This window comes from Lactuca virosa, chromosome 4 (genome assembly GCF_052849685.1).
Source record: "Lactuca virosa cultivar CGN04683 chromosome 4, Lactuca_virosa_CGN04683_v6, whole genome shotgun sequence".
NCBI classification, from domain to species: Eukaryota; Viridiplantae; Streptophyta; class Magnoliopsida; order Asterales; family Asteraceae; genus Lactuca; species Lactuca virosa.
In genome coordinates, this window is record NC_136429.1 from 197,494,274 (window position 1) to 197,516,384 (window position 22,111).

The 22,111-nt window shown below is 37.7% G+C and overlaps 1 protein-coding gene across 1 annotated transcript; it reads right to left on the reverse strand.

Moving 5' to 3' along the window:
- Nucleotides 1–20,484: 20,484 nt before the first annotated feature.
- On the reverse strand, nucleotides 20,485–20,958 carry LOC145105478 (uncharacterized). Its single transcript, XM_079042572.1, has one exon. It carries the CDS (start codon nucleotides 20,956–20,958, stop codon nucleotides 20,485–20,487), a length of 474 nt encoding a protein of 157 aa, XP_078898698.1.
- Nucleotides 20,959–22,111: the final 1,153 nt, after the last annotated feature.

The following is a 22,111-nucleotide window of genomic DNA, read 5'->3' on the forward strand; positions in this document are numbered from 1 at the left end:
CCTTTGGGTGAGGGAAGACCCTCTGGAAAGTCCTAAGTTATGTCTGTAAGGAATAAGAGCTTAATGCTCAAAGCTGGTCAGTGCAGCTCTCACGATGTGAGGATTAAGCCTGTCACGTGGTGAGGATGCTGGCTATTCTGACTATTTTGTTCGGATTAGGTCACGACGTGACTCAGGGAGAGGTCACGACGTGACGATGACCTGAATCAAATTGATGGGTTGAGTTAACCCGCTGAGTAGGGACTGGGTCGAGTTGATACTCACACCATGACCATGAGCTAGTCACAACGTTAGGACCAGCTGTTGGAGCTTGGACTGTTGACTTTGGGCCCTTGTTGGTTCGAAAGCATTTCTGTGATGGGCCTTTAGGGCTTGGGCCCATTTTGGACATAGATTATCTTTTGGGCTTCGTAGCTAGTAGCATTTGGGCCTTGACGGGATAGGCCCAATAAGGCAAGGAATAAGTAAAATTTTCCCTTAAGGCCAAGATTTGGGGTTTGGACTCATGGGTTGGAGTACTGACCTAATTTCTTATTATGGTTTTATACTTGTGATCTAGTGTGAGGATTCCGCAAATCAGGAGCCAAGTGTGATATGATATCGTCAGTATGAGGTGAGTTTCCTTCATTGTATTTGTGAGTCGAAGGTACCAATGCCGAATCACTAGTTTATGCTTGTAGTATGATGATTGTCTTCGTGATGATTGTCTGTTATGCATGCATTTGCTTGATGTCTCTGTAACTCTTTCGTTATAATATTATGTGGTAGTGGTAGGGGTGAAATAGACCCGATACCGGTTGAAAGAGACCGAAGGGGTTGAAATATACTTAGTACCGATTGAAAGAGACCGAACGGGTTGAAATATACCCAGTACCGGTTGAAAGAGACTGGTGGTTGTCGAGGCCAACAAAATTAATAACCCTAAATCTTTTACACTAAAATAGTGTATAGTGGTAAAGGGATCGAATCCACGGAGATTGGTTCAATTTAATATCTCTATGAAAAATCTCTTTGTAAAAATACTTGGAAAATGAAAATAAATTAAAAATGGGGGTTTTGGTGTTTTGAAATACTTGAAACAAACTAGAATTAAACTATGATTCAAATGGACAATTTAACAAAAGCAAGATTTTGATGTAAAATCAATAAGAGAAAGATGATTGACTTTGGACTTTCATTACTTGAATATTTGGTTGAATAATCATGAGAATACCAAGGTGCAATACTTGTGTTTAAAATCTAACTTGGCTAATTTATAAGCATAACTTGCCTCAACTCTTCTTTTGTATTAAAATGACTAGAGAAGCTCATAGTACATTTCCTAAATCAAAGTCACAAAACTAATGAAGAATGTAATTTTGTGAAAATCAATTAGCATTAGGTTTTAAGAGTCACCAAATCCAAAGAGTAATCTATTGCTTTCATTACCACTATGGAGAAAATATTTTCTTAGTCTAAATGAAATGAAAACAAACATTTAAACTAATTGTTGCTTGTTAAATTGAAGATCCATTACTTAGCCAAGAATTTAACCAACAAAAATGACATTCACATATCAATATTCATGACTAGAGATATATAAACATGAAGGAAGTTTTCATAGAAAATATAATCATAGATATTCAACACAAATTCATGGAATTCTTCAAAATAACCAAAACATTCAAGCAATTACATCCAAGTCAACCAAATGAAAATCTAGCCAAGCATGGCCAAAATAAGAGAAATGCAAGATAGTTTAGTGGTACCAAACATTGTTCTAGTTGCAAGATGGAAAGAAATTACACTAATCTTCCAAAAATCTTCAAATCTTCCAAAACCTCCTTGAGAGAGAATTGTGTGTGTTCTTCAAGTGATAATCCTCTTCAATGCTCCCAAACTCCAGCAGATAAGGTTTAATTCCCGATTCAAAAATTTGCCCAAAAGCTACCTACCAACTTTGCACAAGTAGAGTCAACAAGTCAAAACTCGGAATCAAGTCAGCACATTTCACGCGGACCGCGTGGGTCACGCTGAATGTGTGACTTGGGCCATTTAACATGCAATCTAGCCCAATATTCTCATTCACACTTCAGACCACATGCATAATTCTTTAGAACCCATTTGTGCCATTCCAAAGCCTTCTTTGATTGATCCAATGCTCCTTAATCTTCCTCAACTCGAGTCTTCGTCCAATATAAAATCCAACGCACATCCCGCTTGTACTGACACCGAGCCCAATTGCCACACTTCAAGTTCACGAACAAATTGCAAGCCCCTTGATGAACCAAAGAATCGAGTAACGAATTAATCAGAGTATGAATTCAAGTAAGAGTGCGAGATTTGAACACGAAATGTAAATATGATCTGTTATGCTCTATTACGCTTTCGAATTCTTTACAGAGTGCAAAAGACAAGTCTGTAAAAGTTCTTATCTAACTCTAGTAAATAACCCTATTTATAGGGAACTGAAAGCGTACAAAAAATATACTAAGGCATAGACACTAAAGCTTCGAATATAAGTGCCCTAGTAAAATACATTACAAATATTCGAAGAGTCCAAAACATACTTCGACTAATTACAACAATTCGACCCTTACAATCTCCCGCTTTGTAATCATAGTCGAAGTCTTCAATTTGTAAGAAGCGTGATAGAATACAACAACACTCTTCGAATCTCCGTGTACCAGGAGATAATCTTCTTCAGCTCTTTCTTGTCACCTTCGTTATTCTTCTTGAAATGATTCATACGAACAATTAAGTTCGTATACTGTGACGTTGAATACCTCTCCACTTCACTTGCTTGGAATAGAAACCGTTTAGACTTTCCAGCTTTGTCTTTTCCTGCGAAGACCAAACCAAAAGACTTTAGGCAAATTTCACCATCAGCATACTTCTTCAAATCCGCCTGAGTCTTCGTAGGAGCCATCGGTGCTTTTATTTCCATTCCCTTGGCAGTAGCTAACTCCACATCTGTTAGTGCCAAGCACTCATAATAATTTTCGATAAAAATCTTGATGTGAGCAACTCCAAGCTTGAATTCATCCGGTTCAGTGTTTTGAAGGAATGAAAATGATTTGTCTTTTAAGAGCAAAGCAACTTGTATGAGATCATACAAGTTCATCAAAGGAAAATCAGCAATCGTAAATTCGCAAATCTTTCCATTTGCCCTGGCAACCACATACTTAACATTCTGGACTGTGTTTTCGAAAATCACATCCTTCTTCATACTGATTACTTTCTTGATTTTAATCAATGACCATACTTCCTCAGGGGCTTTTCCAAGAACAGCATGAAAACGAATTTTTATGTGTGAAGCTTCATCTTTATTTTTAAAATTCCCTTCTGCTTTGAACTGAGGCATGATAAACATCATTTCGTTTATAGGGAAATCCAGCTGGCTTGCATCAGTGTTTGTGATCAAATAGCTCTGCTTTCGTTTCTTTTCGAATGTATACATGTGATTGAACGCAACCTTGGCCTCGATTGTTTCGTAATTATAATGTTTGGCTGGATCACCTTTATCCCTTCCCTTCGGATCACTAGCTCGTTGAGTCATAATACTTTGGATAATCCTCAGTTTTTCAATTTCAGCTTCTGCTTCAGCTTTCTTTTCTTCTTTCGATTTTTCCACAAGAATTGATTTCCCTTTATCTTTCATGGCTGGATTATCAATTGTTTCTTTTGGATTCGAACCACTCCCACCAGTCTCCGAAGATTTACCAATCACAATTCCTTTCGAAATTGGTCTTGCAATTGGTATTGTTGTTACGACTGTTGAAGTCATCTGTTCAGCAGAAACAATTATTGGTTTTGTTGTAGGGATTTTTGAAGTAAAAACTTTTCCCACAACTTTCGCATCCTCACCACTAGCCTTCGACTCAGTAGTTTTTCTTTCTCCCCTTTGCACCCCTGTGAAAACAGGCGGGGCATTTGTTGTTGGAAGAAGGCTTGATATGCGAAAGAGATGAGCAAGTTGTTTGTTGAGAATGGCTTCGAATTGTACAAACTTCTGAGATAAGAATTCAGGAGTAATCAATGAAGAAGACATTGGCCTATCAGAAATCTCCTTTAACTCCTTGAGCAACTTAAGCACCTCCTCAAAGCTTGCATTTTCGAATGTTGAAATTTGAGTAATTTGAGGACTCAAATTTTCATACAACTTAACAAACCTAGTGACTGCATCACAAATGATATCAACTTTTTGATGCAATGATGCATAGTCATGTTGAACTGTTGCTATTTCTCTTTTCATATCTTCACGAAGTTCGTGAATTTACAAGTTTACATCCTCTCGAACTTTCTTCACATCTTGAATAAAAAGAACGTGTCTTTCCTTTGCAACATTCTTCAACTCTCTCAGATCACCAGTAAATTTTGAATTTTGAGAATTGATCCGAAGTTCATTGTTTTGATCATTATGATCAATCTTCTCCAAGACTCGAGATTCAGAATCTTTAAGCATCCCCGATACTTGACTGATGATTCTGGATTCAAACACCTTCAGCAATGAATCAACTTCAAGACTTGAAACAGACGAACCAACCCCTAGATCTGCTTGGGATTGAATGACAGAATTCAACTTTTGATTTAAAATCTTGAACTGCTTCATGGTCATCAGCATGTGATCTGGAAACTGCTCTTCTTCTTCCTGAAACTCCAAATCTTCAAACATTCCGCCAAACCTCTCATTATCAGTCTCTGTCTCCATGCCAACAGTTTCTTCAACAGGTGAAGTTGGTTTGGGTGGCTCAGTAGATTGAGAAGAAAAATAGAAGTAAAGGGTTGATCAAGAATGTGTTCGAATGTTGGGGAATTTGTTGTTGAAGTAGGAAGAGCAGAAGTAGATAGACATGTAGCTTCATTCTTCGAACCTCCTTCACCCATATTGACATGTGCATCCGTATCAAATACGTGTGCAGGGATGCCTGAAGTTCGAACCTCCTCAGGAACTGATTTGGCAATTGAAACTTCGGGTGGTATGACGACTGTCTTCTCAGGAGTAGAACTTTCTGTGATAAGAGTAAACTCTGGAGTTTCTGGAATTCTTTCACCTTCATCTTCGGTTGACTCAGTAGAAATCACAAGTTTGCGAGTCTTCTTCTTCTTCTTCTTCGACAAACGTTTTGCCATATCTTCAGTCCTTCGTTTCTTTGACACAGGAGAAACAGGTGCTGGCACTTCCCTAATTAAAACGCCTTGATGACTGATTTGAGGCTTTCGAATCATTTGTTGTGTGGGAGACTTGCGTTTATGGGAAGACTTCATTTTAATTCTTCGAAACATTCTAGTCTTCGAAGGAATGATAACATTTTCTTGTGTTTCCTCAAGAATGGACTCAACCACTTGAGTCTCAGCAACAGATACTTCAACAGTTTCAGACTTCTTCTTGGGAGATTTTGAAAATTTTGACTCAGTTTCATTCTTCTTCGTCTTCTTGGATTTCGTATCTTCTCTATCCAATAGTATGCCAGTTTCAATTGTTGTATCGATGGTCTGCAAATATGCCACCAAGACAGAGTTCGAAGGATCAACTCTTTTAAGCATTGCATCGGGAATACGAGCCACTGATGGAAAAATATCAGCATTGTCTGTAACATCCTTCGGATAGTGGTATGGTTGAAAAACTACTCTTTCTTCATCATCGGGTACTAAAATACCTTCCTTATTGTAGAAATGTTGCAAGATCAAGCTCCAATATCTTGCACACGAAATGTCATGAATAGCATTCGTATGTTCTACTCCCTTTTGAAATTCCTTCCATAATTGAGTAGAATAGTCCACTTGAATATCATAATATATGCCAGCAACCATGGCATAAACTTCCATCCTTCCTTTATCAAGACCAGCGGATCGCCCAGTCAAACATCTTAGAAAAATTCCAAATAAGAAATTTCAGATTCGTGGAAGTCTAGATTTCTTAAAATCACTAATCTTGGACAATGGTGGCTGATATCCCATCTCATTGAACATGTGAACGATTTGTGGAAAAGTACATGAAACATATGGAGGCGAATTCGGAATATCAAGAATTTGACATAATAGTTTCTTGGTTAGCCTGACCTTTTTATCGTTCACCAGATGAAACGTAATCGTATCAGATGCTTTGTTGTATGTTGCAGTCGATCCTGCTTGAGAAAGCCAGGACAATGGAACAAAGAAAGAGTTGAACATTGCTTTAGCCAAAACCGAGTTCTTCAAAGCAACTATGAGCATCTTTAATTCTTCCGGATACTGAGAAACTTCACCCTCCAAGTAGTAGTTTGTTGCTTGAATCTTCATTAATGGTAATGAAGAGGCATCTTCAGTTGTATGAGAATCAACATGAGCAGAAGTCGCCATTGTTAGGGTTTGAAGAAGATGATGAATAGAGAATTTTGGGAAATTTGCTTTTTGATCGCGTAAACGGACAATGAACCCCTGAATCCCCTTTTATATGTAACCCTGAAATTTGAATTTGAAGCGGGATGTGTATTTAATGAAATCCAACGTGGCATCTTGAAAGTCGGACCATTACTGCTGAAAAGTATCCATGCGTCAAAAAGTAGTTGTCACATCACCTTGAAAACCGGACAGAATACCATACGTCATATAAAAACAGTCTGTCTTGTGATCACCAATAGTATTGTAACCGTCAGAACCCTTCGAATGGAAGCAAGGCTCTTTCACTTTTGGGATGAAAAGCGAAGTCATACGCCAGAAGTTCGAAATCATCAGCCTGAGTTGGTATTACTCAGAACCTCAAGGATTTCGTGAGTGCTGTGTTCCAAAGAAAAGAGACGTGAAACAAATATAAGAAAAATATGGGATAGTGTGATGTCAAATTATTGACACAAAAGCAAATTCAATCCCGGGCAAAGATTACTTCATTAATCATTAAGAGAAATGATCAATAGCTTGTGTGGGTTCCCGTGAATTACAATCGAATACTTGTTGATAAGTATCGAAGGGCTTCTTTTATAATGCTTCGTGGGTAGTTCAAAAAATTTCGTTACATGTCAACCTAAACATAAGGTGAGAAATTGTAACAAAAATTACTTGTTTGACCAGTGTAGTCAGTGACAAGTTGGCTTTGAAAAATTTTGAAATGACTAGGACATTCGAATGAAACTCACACGAAAATCATATTCAAGAAAAAATTTATATGCTGGATCTTGTTGGGTAACAAACATCGTGGGTTTCGAATGTTTGATCAAGACCACTCATGCGAAATGAATATGATTTGGAGTTTCGAATCTTGGAACAGAAACAAAAGTTTCGTGAAAATCTGGAACTTAGTTCCCCGTCAACTCCTTAAAAGTTAATGAAAATTGGGTTTCACTTTCATCACGGTCTCATGATGTCAGATCATAAACACAGAGTTTTGATATATCTAAATCTCGATGGGTTTGATCAGAGACCTCTCGGACATATGTCTTCGTGTGTGATCGTGTAAGAACTTTATGGATGAAAAAGATTAATTTAAGACACGAAAAGTACCTCAGTTATGTTTGGACCAAACAGTAAACTCTTAACTCATTTTGAGAAGAGTAAGGTAGCTCAGAGACTAATGTGAATATAAGCCTGATTGGGAAGAAATTTTCGTATGAATAATTTTATTAAGGCTTTCGTACACACACATTGAGTCATGGAGGCTTTGGTCAACATGCAGCAGCATGCTTCTAGGGACAACCTAACTAGTTCGAATGATGAAAAATTTATCAATTCATACGAAAAATGTACCTTACCCTAGTACTGCAATCGTAATTCCTTCTGAATCTGCATGATAATCTACAACAACATACTAAAAAGAAATTAGAATCAAAATATTTTTGTTGTTTTAATTTTTCGAAAATAAAGACAAATCAAACGAAAATCTTTTTGTATTTTTGAATTTTCGAAAATAAAATGACAAAAATAAAAGAAAATCTTTTTGTATTTTTAAATTTTCGAAAATAAAATGACAAAAATAAAAGAAAATCTTTTTGGATTTTTGATTTTTCGAAAATAAACAGTAATTGTTGTAAAGATGCGAAATTTTATCATCCCCTTATAAGTAACAAATGTACGAATTCGAAGAGGTCGAAGCGTTGACTATGAACAGTAACAGCTGAATCAACCCTTAAAATAAGTAACAAATGTGCGAATTCGAAGGGGTCGAAGCGTTGACTATGAACAGTAACATCTGAATGCTGAATGACTTTGCCTTGTCTTTTATTAAGCGCCTCTGATTCATTCCTTATCGTGCATCATTCTTCTTTTTCGCATGGAACAGAATTTTCATCGATCATTCCAAGTCCCTCTATAATTCTTACAAATGATTTTTCATCTAAAGGTTTTGTGAAAATATCAGCTAACTGATCAGTTGTTTTCACGAAATGTACTTCAATATTCCCATCCTCCACGTGATCCTTGATAAAATGATAACGAAGAGCTATATGTTTAGTCTTCGAATGTTGCACAGGATTATGACAAATTCTTATCGCACTTTGAGAATCACAATATAATGGAATCTTTTTCATATTTATTGCATAATCATGCAATTGACTTTGGATCCATATTATTTGTGAAGTGCAAGCAGCAGCAGCCACATATTCTGCTTCAGCTGTTGAGATTGATACGCATGTTTGCTTTTTCGACTGCCAGCTCACCAATTTGCCATCGAGAAATTGACATCCACCACTTGTGCTTTTTCGATCAAGATTACAACCACCCAAGTCTGCATCCGAATATGCTTGGACAAAGAACCCAGTGTTCGAAGGATACCACAATCCTAACGAAATTGTTCCTTTGAGATAACGAAATATATTCTTCACAGCAGTGAGATGTGGTTCTCGTGGATTTGACTGATACCTTGCACAATTACACACAGAAAACACGATATCAGGTCTACTTGTAGTAAGATAAAGTAATGAACCAATCATGCTTCTGTAAAGAGTTAAGTCAACTGCAGGTTTATCTAACGAAGGTGTTAATTTTATGCCAGTTGCCATTGGAACTCGTAACTTCGTGCTATTCGTCAATCCAAACTTTTCCAGCAGATTCTTTGTATATTTTTCTTGATTGATAAAAATTCCTTCTCTATTTTGACGAATATTCAAACCAAGAAAATTATTGATTTTTCCCATCATGCTCATTTCGAACTTACTCTTCATCAAATCTTCGAATTCTCTAGACAAAGCAGGGTCAGTTGAGCCAAAAATAATATCATCAACATAAATTTGAACAAGCATTAGATGATTCCCCACTTTCTTTCGAAATAATGTGGGATCAACTGATCCTTGTTTAAATTTAGATTGTTTCAAGAATGAAGTAAGAGTTGCATACCATGCTCGTGGTGCTTGTTTCAAACCATAAACTGCCTTATCTAAAATATAAACATGACTTGGAAATTCTTCGTTAATAAAACCTGGGGGTTGTTCCACATATACTGTTTCTTCAAGCTCTCCATTTAGAAATGCACACTTCACGTCCATTTGATAAACATCAAAGTCCTTGTGAGCTGCATAAGCCAGAAATATACGAACCGCCTCGAGTCTTGCGACAGGGGCAAAAGTTTCTTCATAGTCGATTCCTTCTTGTTGTGAATATCCTTTGACAACAAGTCTGGCTTTGTTTCGAACAATATTTCCATCTTTGTCGGTTTTATTTTTGTAAATCCATTTTAACCCGACAATCGAAACATTTTCAGGTTTAGGAATTAATCTCCAAACCTTGTTTCGTTCGAATTCAGACAATTCAGATTGCATTGCAACAACCCAATCTGAGTGTTCCATTGCAATCTTAACTGTTTTTGGTTCAATTTTAGAGATGAAAACATTGAACATGCAAAATTCTTGATGAGTATTCAATACCTCATTCTTTGCACGAATTTGAGCTCTTGTTAAGACTCCCTCTTGTGGATTCCCAATTACTTGATCCTTCGGATGATCTTTTGTCCATTTTTCCATTGGTGGATATGCTGGATCAAATTCCAAAGGTGCATCTTCGTATATATCATCGTGTTCTGAGCCTACAATCGAACAAGCATCATCAAAATCATTATTATTTTCAATATTTTCTGAATGCTCCCCCTCAACATTATGCTCCCCCTCAACATTATGCTCCCCCTCAACATCATCATTCATCCTTTCTTTCTCCCCCTCGAAAGAATGCATGCTGTCATCTAATGTATTCGAATCCAAGTGCTCCCCCTCCACTGGATTGTTTTGCATACTTTCACTTTTCTCTTGAGAATTTGATGTTGAAGCATCATTAAGCTTTGTTAGTTCAGATATATGATTATCACTTGCATTTATTTCAGCATCAACAACATGATCTCAAATTCCAAAAATTAAATCATAATCAATATCTAATGGTTGTGTGGATTCAGATTCATCTTGTATGTTTTTCAGAATTGGATGATTTTCAAACTGAGTTGTTGTTTGTTTAATGTAGTAATCATCAAATGTAAGATTAAAAGTTTCTTCAACTTTTCGTGTTCTTTTATTCAACACACGATATGCGACTGAATTATGCGAATATCCCAAGAAAATTCCTTCTTCTGCTTTAGCTTGAAATTTCGTAAGATGATCCTTGAGATTCATAATGAAGCATCTGCATCCGAAAACATGGAAAAATTTGACATTAGGTTTTCGATTGTTGAGAATTTCATATGGTGTAATGTTAAAACGACGATGAATGAACGATCTGTTTCTAGTGAAACATGTAGTTGATACAGCTTCAGCCCAAAGATATTGTGGAAGATTCGCATATGCCAACATAGTCCTTGCCGCTTTGCATAGAGACCTATTTCTTCGTTCAACAACACCGTTTTGTTGTGGTGTGTATGGAGATGAAAAATTATGCGAAATTCGTTTGTCCACCAAAAACGAATCAAGAACATTGTTCTTAAATTCAGTTCCATGATCACTCTTAATTTTTCGAACAATTTTCTTCAATGTTGTCTCCATCTTTTTGATAAAATCGATCATGATTTGTGCAACTTCGGATTTAAGCCTGAGAAAATAAACCCACGTAAATCTGGAAAAATCATCAACAATAACTAAAATGTACCGTTTCTTGTTGAGAGTTGAAACAGTCGAAGGTCCACACAAATCAATATGTAAAAGCTCCAGTGGTGCAACAATTTTCGAATCTATTGTAATTGGATGACCTTGTTTATGTTGCTTGCCAACTTGACAAGCTGCACATAAAGAATCATTGTCAAATTTAAGTACAGGTAAACCTCTTACCAAATCTTGTACCACAAGTTTATTGATGTTTCGAAAATTGAGATGAGAAAGTCTTCGATGCTAAAGGCAACTTAGGTCTGATGTTGCCTTCGAAAGAAGACATATAGCAGGTTTCCCTACTATCAGATTGATGTCCAAAGTGAACATGTCACCTTTCCTTTTGGATTTCAGTAAAACTTCTTTTGTGTTGACATTTGAAATAACACTCCCTTCTTCGTTAAAAAGAACTTGATTGCCAGTGCCCACAACAAGTTGAGAAACACTTATCAAGTTATGTTGAAGACCTTCAACATATGCAACACGATTCACTGTGAATTTTCCATTCGTGATCTTTCCATATCCTTTGACTTGGCATTTTTGATTGTTCCCAAACTTCACTACTCCAGCATTTTTGAGACTTCGAAAATCTCGTAAATTCTCCTTCTTCCCAGTCATGTGACGAGAGCAACCACTATCGATGTACCATTTGTTATCATATTGCTCGTCACATAGTACCTACATTCAATTGAAAATTTTAGGTACCCAAGGCTTTTTGGGTCCTTGGAAATTAGATTTCAATTTCGAAGGCAATGAAGAACTTTTAACCCAATCACAAACTTTGGTTTTGAGACTATCAATTAAGTTTACTTCTTCATTAAAAGGAACCGAAACATAAGTTTTTGATGATTTCGAATGTTCACTGACATTATCCTTCGAATTCTGAGTTTGTGAATAAACATTCTTTGCTTTTATTACTGGTTTCCAAGCTTTGACTGAAATGTTCGAATCCTTAGAAGATGAACTGCCATTTGATGAAGTATTCACATATTTTTCATATGCATCGTGAATTTGCTCCTTTGAATATTGATTTGACTGATACATCTTTCCTTTGCCTTTAAGCCAATGATCAATGTTTTTCCTTGAAGTCATTCCTTTTTCCCGTGAAGTTTTCATTGTTTCTTTCTTCGTATGATTAGGAAAATTTGGCTTTTGAGGAACAAAATCAACTTTTGGATTTGATAAAAATGATTGAGCGTGTGATGAATCAACAGTTGATTTAAAATGTTGACGTTGAAAGAATTGTTGATTTGATTTAGATTTATTTGAAAATGCTCTTGATTTATTAGTAGCTTGAACTTTCGAAAACCTTGTGTGTTTATTCACTTCAGAGCTTGAATGATTTGTATGAGATGATTGTTGAGGTTTTGTTGAAAAAGAGGACTTTTTAGCGTTGAAAACACTTTTGGTTGATTGTGATTCAGACATCTTTTGAGACTCAACATGTTACCAAAATATTTTCTTTGTTGCTTGTCTTTTTGAAATGTTGTGTTCCTTCGAAATTTTTTCAATTTGATCGTTAAATTCCTTAGAATTGAGTTTGACAACCTTTTCATTTTCCTTTTCAACTTGATTTGAAAACACTTTTTCTATTTTTGATTTTTCAACCCATTGTCTTTTTGGTTTTTGACGTTGGAATTCATACGAATTTTTAGTTAAGTTGTTTTCAACAGTGCTTTGATTTGAGAAAAAACCTTCTTCAGTTGTTTTTGAATTATCCTCCTCAATTAACTTCTTAAATTCTGGTTTTATATTCTCAACATTTCCAGTGGTTACGAAAACTTGATTTGGAAAAATGACATCATCTGTACATTTGAAATTCGGATAAACCACTGTATTTGTTTCAAGATAGTGTTCTCCTTTTTCATTCATAACTTTTTCGAACTTTTGTGTATCACCATACACTTGATCAACCACTATTCGAGGAGTTTCTTCTTCTTTTGTAAATTTCTTTTCCTTTGAAATTTTCTCTTCATCTTCATTATCACTATCATCAGTTTGGTTGTCTTTGAGATCCACGAAGTTCATATCACAAACTTTCGAAGTTGAGGGTATATCAGTTTCATTTTCAACCATCAAATCCTTAATTTTTTCTTTCCCTTTAGATGTTAAAGCAACATTAACAACAGACAACTGAGAACAATCAACATCTTCTAGTTCACTAATTTCACTAATATTGTCAGAATTATCTTCAATATCAGCAAAATTAGATTGAGAATCAGATGTTGAATTCTCAGTCTTTTTCAAAATTCGAATTTGTTCATATTTAGTCAAAGTATCATTCACGATGTTAACTAATTCTTTCGCATCAAGACATTCATCAATATTGACAATTCCATATTTATATCTATCATCAGGAACTTTGTCAAAATCAGCTATTATCTGCTCACAATCATACGAAATATTATCTACCTTAGCTCTTTCGAATGCTAGAAAAGGTAGTAATTTTCTATGTTGCTCTTTACTTATGTCACTTGAATGATGTAAATCAGTTAATTTGCCATATAGTCTTTTCGCAGAATTACAGTAAATGTTTCTTTGTGCTAGTAAAAGTTTAACTTCACTCGTTAAAGAATCTCTATCACACACAATGTTTGTTATTTGTAATTCCATACATTCAATTTTGCTTATTTTCGAATCTAATCTCTTTTTGGTCTCTAACAACTCCATGGACAATTTGTTGGCCTCATTACTAGCAGACACAACAATTGAATCAAAATAAGTAACCATCTCATCAAAAGATATTAGTTCAGAATCATAAGCATGAGTAGGAATATTAAAAGATTCGAGAATTTTACGTACCTTTGTAGTCATTGGAGATTTGTCAGCAGCTTTGGATATGAAGCATCGTCCCCTCACTTCAAATTCCTCATCCTCTGAGTTTTCCTCCATTTTCGCATACAATGCTCCATGTGTCGGATCTCACATTTCTTCATCATCTGATCCAGATGACCAGATTTGATATGTTCCTTCTTCATCCTCATGCTCACCCTTTGCAACCAATGATAAATTCTTGGCTTTAGCACGAACCACCTCAAGCTTCTCTGCATAGTATGCCTCATCCTTGACTTTATTCTTCCTCTCATCCTTCTTTCGAAGCATACAGTCATTTGCAAGATGATTCGCACCGTTGCAATAATGACAATCTATTCCAGCATCACCTTTCAGCTTCTTCTCACCCTTTCCTTCAGCTATCTTTGAATCTTGCTTCTCAACTTTCTTTTTCTCCTCAACAACATTTTTACTCCCAGAACTTCCTTTCATCTCAGCAAGCTTAGTCTTCGAATTGAACGGCTTTTTGAAAATTTCTTGATACGATTATTCGAGTAAAATGCTATTGCTTCATCATCCGAATTCATGATGAATCCTTCTTCTTCCTCAGAATCACCATTCTCAGCTTCTTTCTCCGAAATCTTTGACACAAGAGCTAATGGACCTCCCAAATTCAACTTCGATTCCTCAGCAATTTCATTTACTTCAACTTCGTGTGTTTTCAACTGATTGTACAAATCATTGAGAGTTGATGTATCAAAACTTTGCTGATTCTTCACCATCATACTCACACTTCTCCATTCTTTTCGAAGCCCCATTACAAAGATGAGATTGAATTCCATTGAAGTCCTGGTAATTCCATAGCGATTGCATCGATAGATTAACTCATTCAGACAATCATAGTAAACTTCAATTGTTTCTCCTTCCTTTTGTTTGAAGTCTTTCAGCTCAACCAAACACTGTTTAACTGAATTGATTTTTGTCTTCTCACTTCCTTGAAATTTATCTTTCAGATTGTTCCAGATTTCCTTTGCAGTTGTACAACTCCTAACGTAATTGTACACAACTGGAGGTAAAGCACCTCGTAATTCCCTTATACACCTTTTCTCCAATTTCTTCAGACGATCACCTTGATTATCAACATCAGAATTGATTTTTATCTTCTCACTTCCTTGAAATTTATCTTTCAGATTGTTCTAGATTTCCTTTGCAGTTGTACAACTCCTAACGTAATTGTACACAACTGGAGGTAAAGCACCTCGTAATTCCCTTATACACCTTTTCTCCAATTTCTTCAGACGATCACCTTGATTATCAACATCAGAACTTGTGGAAGAAGATCCGATTGGTTGAACATTCACTGGAACATTAATACTTCCAGTGATACATGTCCATAATTCTTCATCAAGACCATTCAGATAATCCTGCATCCGATCAGCCCACTGATCATAGTATTCAGGGATTAGCATTGGAATTTTGGTTGATGAACCTAGCAGATGAGAAAACGAGGTCATCGAATTGAGATTGAAACTCGCCATTGTTGTACGGAAGAAGATTTTGAGAAGTTTGAAAAGATTTGAGAATTTGAAAACAAACTAGATGAATCAAATCGAATTGATGAGAATAACACTCGATTCAACAATTCAAATGCAGAATCGAATCACAGACTACGATCTAGACAAATTTTCACTTTCAAAAAGTGCGGAAACTTTTGAATCAAAAATTGATTCAAAAACTTTTTGAACAGCGTGAAAATCAGATCAGAGATATGATTCCTGCTCTGATACCAATTGATGAACCAAAGAATCGAGTAACGAATTAATCAGAGTATGAATTCAAGTAAGAGTGCGAGATTTGAACACGGAATGTAAATATGATATGTTATGCTCTATTACGCTTTCGAATTCTTTACAGAGTGCAAAAGACAAGTCTGTAAAAGTTCTTATCTAACTCTAGTAAATAACCCTATTTATAGGGAACTGAAAGCGTACAAAAAATATACTAAGGCATAGACACTAAAGCTTCGAATATAAGTGCCCTAGTAAAATACATTACAAAATATTCGAGGAGTCCAAAACATACTTCGACTAATTACAACAATTCGACCCTTACACCCCTAATAGTCCCGCACTCTTCCATACCTCCAATGACAAATTGTCTTCGATAAATCCTGCAAATAAGCTCAAAAGACTGGAAAGCACCCGGTAAAGGAGAAAAATAACAAAAAGAGAAAATATGCATGAAGATTAACTAAAATGAGATGGAATGTGCTAAAATAAACTATAAAAAGAAGTAAATAAAATGAAACTATCAAATCACCCCAAGCTTAAACCTTACTTGTCCTCAAGTAAGACAAGACTAAAATGACTTGGGATGAACTATCCTAGAAAGAAAAAAGAATGAACATCTTAGGTGGAAATTCACAACACGTCCTTAAAATAAAAACATATAATCCATTTTTAGGGGTAAGAATCACTTTGAGGGACGAGCCTTTGTTACCTTTCTAGCAAGGGATACATGTTGATCAAGATGCAAAACGAGCATGCATACTTCACTAGTATGGTTTATGTGACATTGTTTCGTGGTCCGATCTAGCCCACTAGCCATGCGAAAGTGTCCCTCGGTTAGAATGTTCCTCACTCCTCACAACTTCAACCCCACATCAAGAAATAAAAACTAGAGAAAGATAACTCGGGCCAAAAATGGCAAGAAGCGAGCTATGCACAAAAGTTGGCAAACTACAATCATCTAGAAGAGTAAGTGCTTCCACCAAAATATGATCCATGTAGAGCGAAGAGTCGAGCACGCGATGAGTGAAGGGCGCCATCGTAGTTGCCAACAAAAATGATATCTAACTAGAAAAAAATCAACTAGAAACTAATTACATGAGCTAGAATCCGAAAAACTAAACATTTACAAAAGCAAACAAATGAATACAACTCCGTGGCCCGACCTTTTTGTTTTTTTTAATTAATTAATTAATTAATTAATTTATTTATTTTTTGGACAACAAAACCCCAAAAACATGTTACAAAAACAAATACAAATACTTAAGACACAAAGAAGAAAATACTAAAAATATATAACTACACTCGCATTTTATGATTGCGATAATATCCGACTTTTCAAAACTAAATTTAAAATTAAATTAAATTTATTTTATTATATTTTATTATATATTTTTTTTAAAGACTAGAACCAACAAACATAAGGTTCAAACTCCACAAAATATCAAAAGTTTGACTTCTCCAAACAAATTGGTTACATATGAAATTTCAAGTGCACGAACTAAATACTAGACTTTATTGAACCCCTTTTATTTATTTATTTATTTTTAGTAAATTGACGCAAAACTTTTCGAACGATACTTTTGAAACAATTTACTTTTGACTCATAAAACAATAACAAAACAAAACTAGAAAAGGGGGTAGTTGTCTCTCCTTTTTTTTTTTATCTAGACTCACTCTTTTGGTTTACCACATGAGTTTTACAAGTAAAGCCTGAAAATAAAAATACAAAACTATATACAACTATAAGCAGAGTCTAAGTCTAACCCAAACGAGCACAACTACACTAAGGCTAATTCGAGATCAATTGGGAAAAATGTGTCTAAATCATAAAGTAGTGAGATATGATGTGAATTGTAGCAGTTAGACACTAAAGATCTCAAAATAGCACAATCTAGTTTTTATTCCTTTCCTTGGGGTTTGATTGTGGCTTGCACGGAGAATTCAGGTGAGGGATTGGTCGGCACGGGGCTAAGTTGTCCCCCTACTTATGCCACACTTGACATGGGTTGATTCATATGCACAACTACTTGCACTCTCTCCCCACGTATATATAAGAGAAGAAGCAACAACTGAAAGTCCCTAAGAGCGATTCTTATTTGTTATGTGAGTTTCCAAAAGAATTGTAATTAAGGTGCGTCGTGTCTTTCAAGTAAAGATGCTCGGAGATGAGAATAAAGAGATGACAAAAGTGCATGAATGCTTATGCCCTAGGCTAAATGCCATGCAAAAATAAAAGTGAAACAGAAGAAAAATAAAATCTTTTTGGAGGTTTTATATATATAAAAAAATGAATGCAATTTATACTAAAATGCTATGCAACCTAATTAAAATGCATGATAAATTAAAAAGAAAAGGAAATACCCCACCCCAAGCTTAGAAATAAGCCTTGTCCTCAATGCTTGGGGGTCGGGAGGAGGATATGGGTATTGGGGGTAGGGGTAAGGGTAAGGTGGAGGGGGATAAGGGTGGGTGGGTGGGGGGTATGGATAAGGAGGTGGAAGTGAGACGTTCTCAAAATGGTTTTGGGATTGGTGCCACCCCCACATATGGTGCATTTGCTGGGACATGATTTGGTTGGAGATGCAAAGAGTGTCGAACCGTTCGGCAAAATTGGGGGGAAGCGGGTAATATCCGGGAGGTGCTTGGGGTTGGGCGTGCTGTGGACCATGGGTGGGCTCATCGCCGGGCTCGTCATCCACATGCATCTCGTCATCATCTTGATCCTGGAGCACATCCTCATTGACTGATTGAGTGATGGTCCTCGCGAGTCTCCACTGAGTGCGATCGTGGAAGATGAAGTTGGTGACTCGAGGGTTGGGAAGAATGAGATATCCGACCCCTTGAGGACAATACCATGTGAAGCTGCTCATGTTCCTTCGGCGGATGTCGTGTATGTTTATGAGAGCGCGCTCATCCAAAAGATTTTTGTTGTCAACAGGCTGGTATTCGTCTGGGAGCTCGATGTCAAGACCGCGAGCCAAAAGTGTGACAAATCCCCCAATGCAAATATCACCGGACGTTTTGGTTCTCATGTGTGCGCATATGTGGAAAAAGAACGAAGCAAAGTCCGGGATTGGCGGGTTTGCACGCCGCGTCATACACCAAAGGAAGAAGAGCTCATTTTTTGTGACCTGGCCTGCTTCTTTGCGGGCAAAAAATGTACACACCAAGATGCGATGGGCAATGCGGAGGCACGGGTGAATGATGGATGTTGCTTTATCCCGACCGGCACATGAAAAGATACCCCCGGTGATCTCCGTCCAAAACGTCTCGTGGTTGAACTCAGCAGGCAAAACGTCGAAAATCGTGGATGTGCTCGAAGAAGGTAAGCCCAAGATGTCGTTTATTGTAGCAAAATCAATAAACCTTCGGTCCCCCAGAAGTTGGAATGCGGCTTTTTTTCTTTCGCTATCGTACCCGCAATCGGCCAGAAACTCTCTAGTAGGGAGCTCGTAAGTGTGTGCCATTAGATTGAGAAGGTTTTCCCACCCAATGTTACGGAACAATTGGGTGACCCCCTCAAGAACCCCTAATGAGATAAGCGTGAGTTTGCACACGAACTTGGTGGATGCAACCTTTCTAGGCAAGCTCTTCGTGTAATTTTCGGCCGCCTTGGCATCCCAAAATCTTGGAATATCGGGAGCATCATCTTGGTTTCTAGCCGGGGCTTTGCCTCGGGCAGTAGCCGGGTGCTTCCTAGATGTGGACATGGACTACCTGCACGAAAAATAACCACTACACGAACCACAATCTCAACAAACGATAATTCAATCCAAATCACCAACCGACTCCCTATGGACTTCTAAAGCAGTTCAGCAATCAAAGCAAGAAATAATTCCTAAACTCATTTGATGCAACAGCATATGAATTGTGGTTCAGAGACATGCATATTGATCAATTAAAATAAAGGAAAGAAAGTACCCGTCTTTGTTGAAAGTTCAAAATTTTCGCGCGAAAAAAAATCGGGATTTGAAAATCTTGCAACTCTCCACCCCAAGCTTAAAGCTTTGTTCAATATCCCGTGAGAAGCAATTTACTGCGAAAACCCGATGAATCCGGCAATGGCTTGAAATTCCGGCGAGCTTTGAGAGATATTTTTGGTGGGGTTTGTAGCCTTGTCCAAGAGGAGCACAATGGTGGTGTAAGTATCGCGAGAGGTGGCCGGAGTTGGTCGGAAAACGGCCAGAAAGTGGCGGTTGAGTGGTGGTGTCGCCCGGAGTTACAGCAACAGATCGGACCGGTTTTTTAGTGGGGTTTGTAGAGCTCGGAAATTGGTGAAGAATGGCGGTGGTCTCGCGGAATTCCGACCGGCGGTTTGACGGGAAACTGGATTTTAGTGGTGGAGATGGAGGTGCTCTAATGGAGGTTAAGGGGAGAAAGAATGGAGGAGAAGAAGGGTAGAAGGGCCGGCTGGTCAACAAGTCACGCGGACACGGACGCGGGTATACGCGGTCCGCGTGAATAAACCAAAAATTATTCTGACTTGCGAAAATGGACGCGGACAATAAGAAGCATCACACACGGTCCGTTTGTATAACCCACGCGGACAGGACCTGGAGTACACGCGGACCACGTGTATACCCGTGAATTCCTTCTGTCTTCTGAAAATGGACGCGGACAAGTTCGAAGAGGTCACGCGTTCCGTTTTAATAAACCACGCGGACGGTATTGCGAGTACACGCGGACCGCGTGAATTCTGTTGCCATTTTTCTGAATTTTTGCTCTTTGACCAATACGAACACCGGGGCTTCAAATCCAACATTCTTTTACCGTAAGAAGGAAGAAGAAGAGATGTTAAATGCAAAAATGGTCTATCTACGACATTTATTCGGAACTAGAAAAGATGAAAACTTTTAGTTTTCCAAAAATGCCCCTCTTTAACGTCTTTGGCGAGACGTGCTTCCCTTCCGATTTCAGTACACCGGGGCATCCAATTGGATGACATCTAGGACATTTGCGTTAAAACCTTCATAAAAAGGCTTCAAACGGTGCCCATTGACTTTAAAGATTTGCCCCGTTTCTTCACTTTGAATCTCAACCGCTCCATGCTCAAAGGCTTTTAGCACAACAAATGGACCCATCCATCTTGACCTCAACTTGCCAGGAAATAATTTCAATCGTGAATGGTAAAGCAAAACCCTATGTCCCGGTTCAAAATGCTTGCGGGTAATGGACTTGTCATGGAAAAGCTTTGTTCTCTCCTTGTAAATTCTTGAGTTTTCATATGAGTCATTTCTCAATTCCTCCAACTCTTGAAGTTGAAGCTTCCTTTGCCTACCCGCCTCATCAATATTGTAATTACATTGCTTGACCGCCCAAAATGCACGGTGCTCTAATTCGACAGGTAGATGACATGGCTTTCCGAAAACCAACCTAAAGGGCGACATTCCTATCGGGGTCTTGTAAGCAGTCCGATAGGCCCATAAGGCATCATCAAGCCTTAAACTCCAATCTTTCCTTGAGGGATTTACCGTCTTCTCAATAATACTCTTCACTTAGCGATTCGAAACTTCCGCTTGATCATTCGTTTGGGGATGGTAGGTGGTTGAGACACGATGGGTCACGTTGTACTTCTTCAATAAAGCCTCCATCACCTTGTGGCAGAAATGCGTCCCCTATCACTGATCAAGGCCCTAGGCACACCAAACCTCACAAAAACATTAGACTTCAAAAACTCGATAACCGTTTTGGCATCGTCCGATTGTGTAGCTTTGGCTTCAACCCACTTAGAAACATAGTCAACCGCGAGCAAGATGTAAACGTTGCCAAACGAAACGGGGAATGGACCCATGAAATCAATCCCCCACACGTCAAAAACTTCACAAACAAGGATGGGATTTTGTGGCATTTGATTCTTTTCTGAAATGTTCCCCGTCCTTTGGCACCGTTCACAACTTTTGCAAAACAAGTAACAATCGCGTGACATGGTTGGCCAAAATAGTCCACACTCAAGGACCTTTCTCAAGGTCCGACTAGGTCCGAAGTGTCCCCCACAAGCAAGTTCATGACAAAATTGTAAAATAGATTGATGCTCTTGTTGGGGCATACATCGCCTAATAATTTGATCGGGACAATGTTTCCACAAATAAGGTTCATCCCACACATAGTATTGTGCATCACTTTTGAGCTTGTCTTTTTGAGCACGTGTGAATGTGTCCGGATACCTTTTCGTGACCAAAAAGTTAACGATATCGGCATACCAAGGAGTAGATTGAGTAAGGGAAAAGAGATGCTCATCCGGAAACTCGTCCCGCAAAGGGAGAGGAGTTTCATTTGAGGTGATCCGGCTTAGGTGGTCGGCAACAAGGTTCTCGCATCCACTCTTGTCCCGGATTTCCAAATCAAATTCTTGTAACAATAAAATCCACCGGATGAGTCTAGGCTTTGCATCTTTCTTCGTCATCAAGTACTTAAGAGTTGCGTGATCCGAATACACAATGACCTTGGTACCAAGTAGGTATTGTCTAAATTTCTCCAAGGCGAACACTATGGCCAATAGCTCCTTCTCCGTAGTAGAGTAGTTGCTTTGAGCATTGTCTA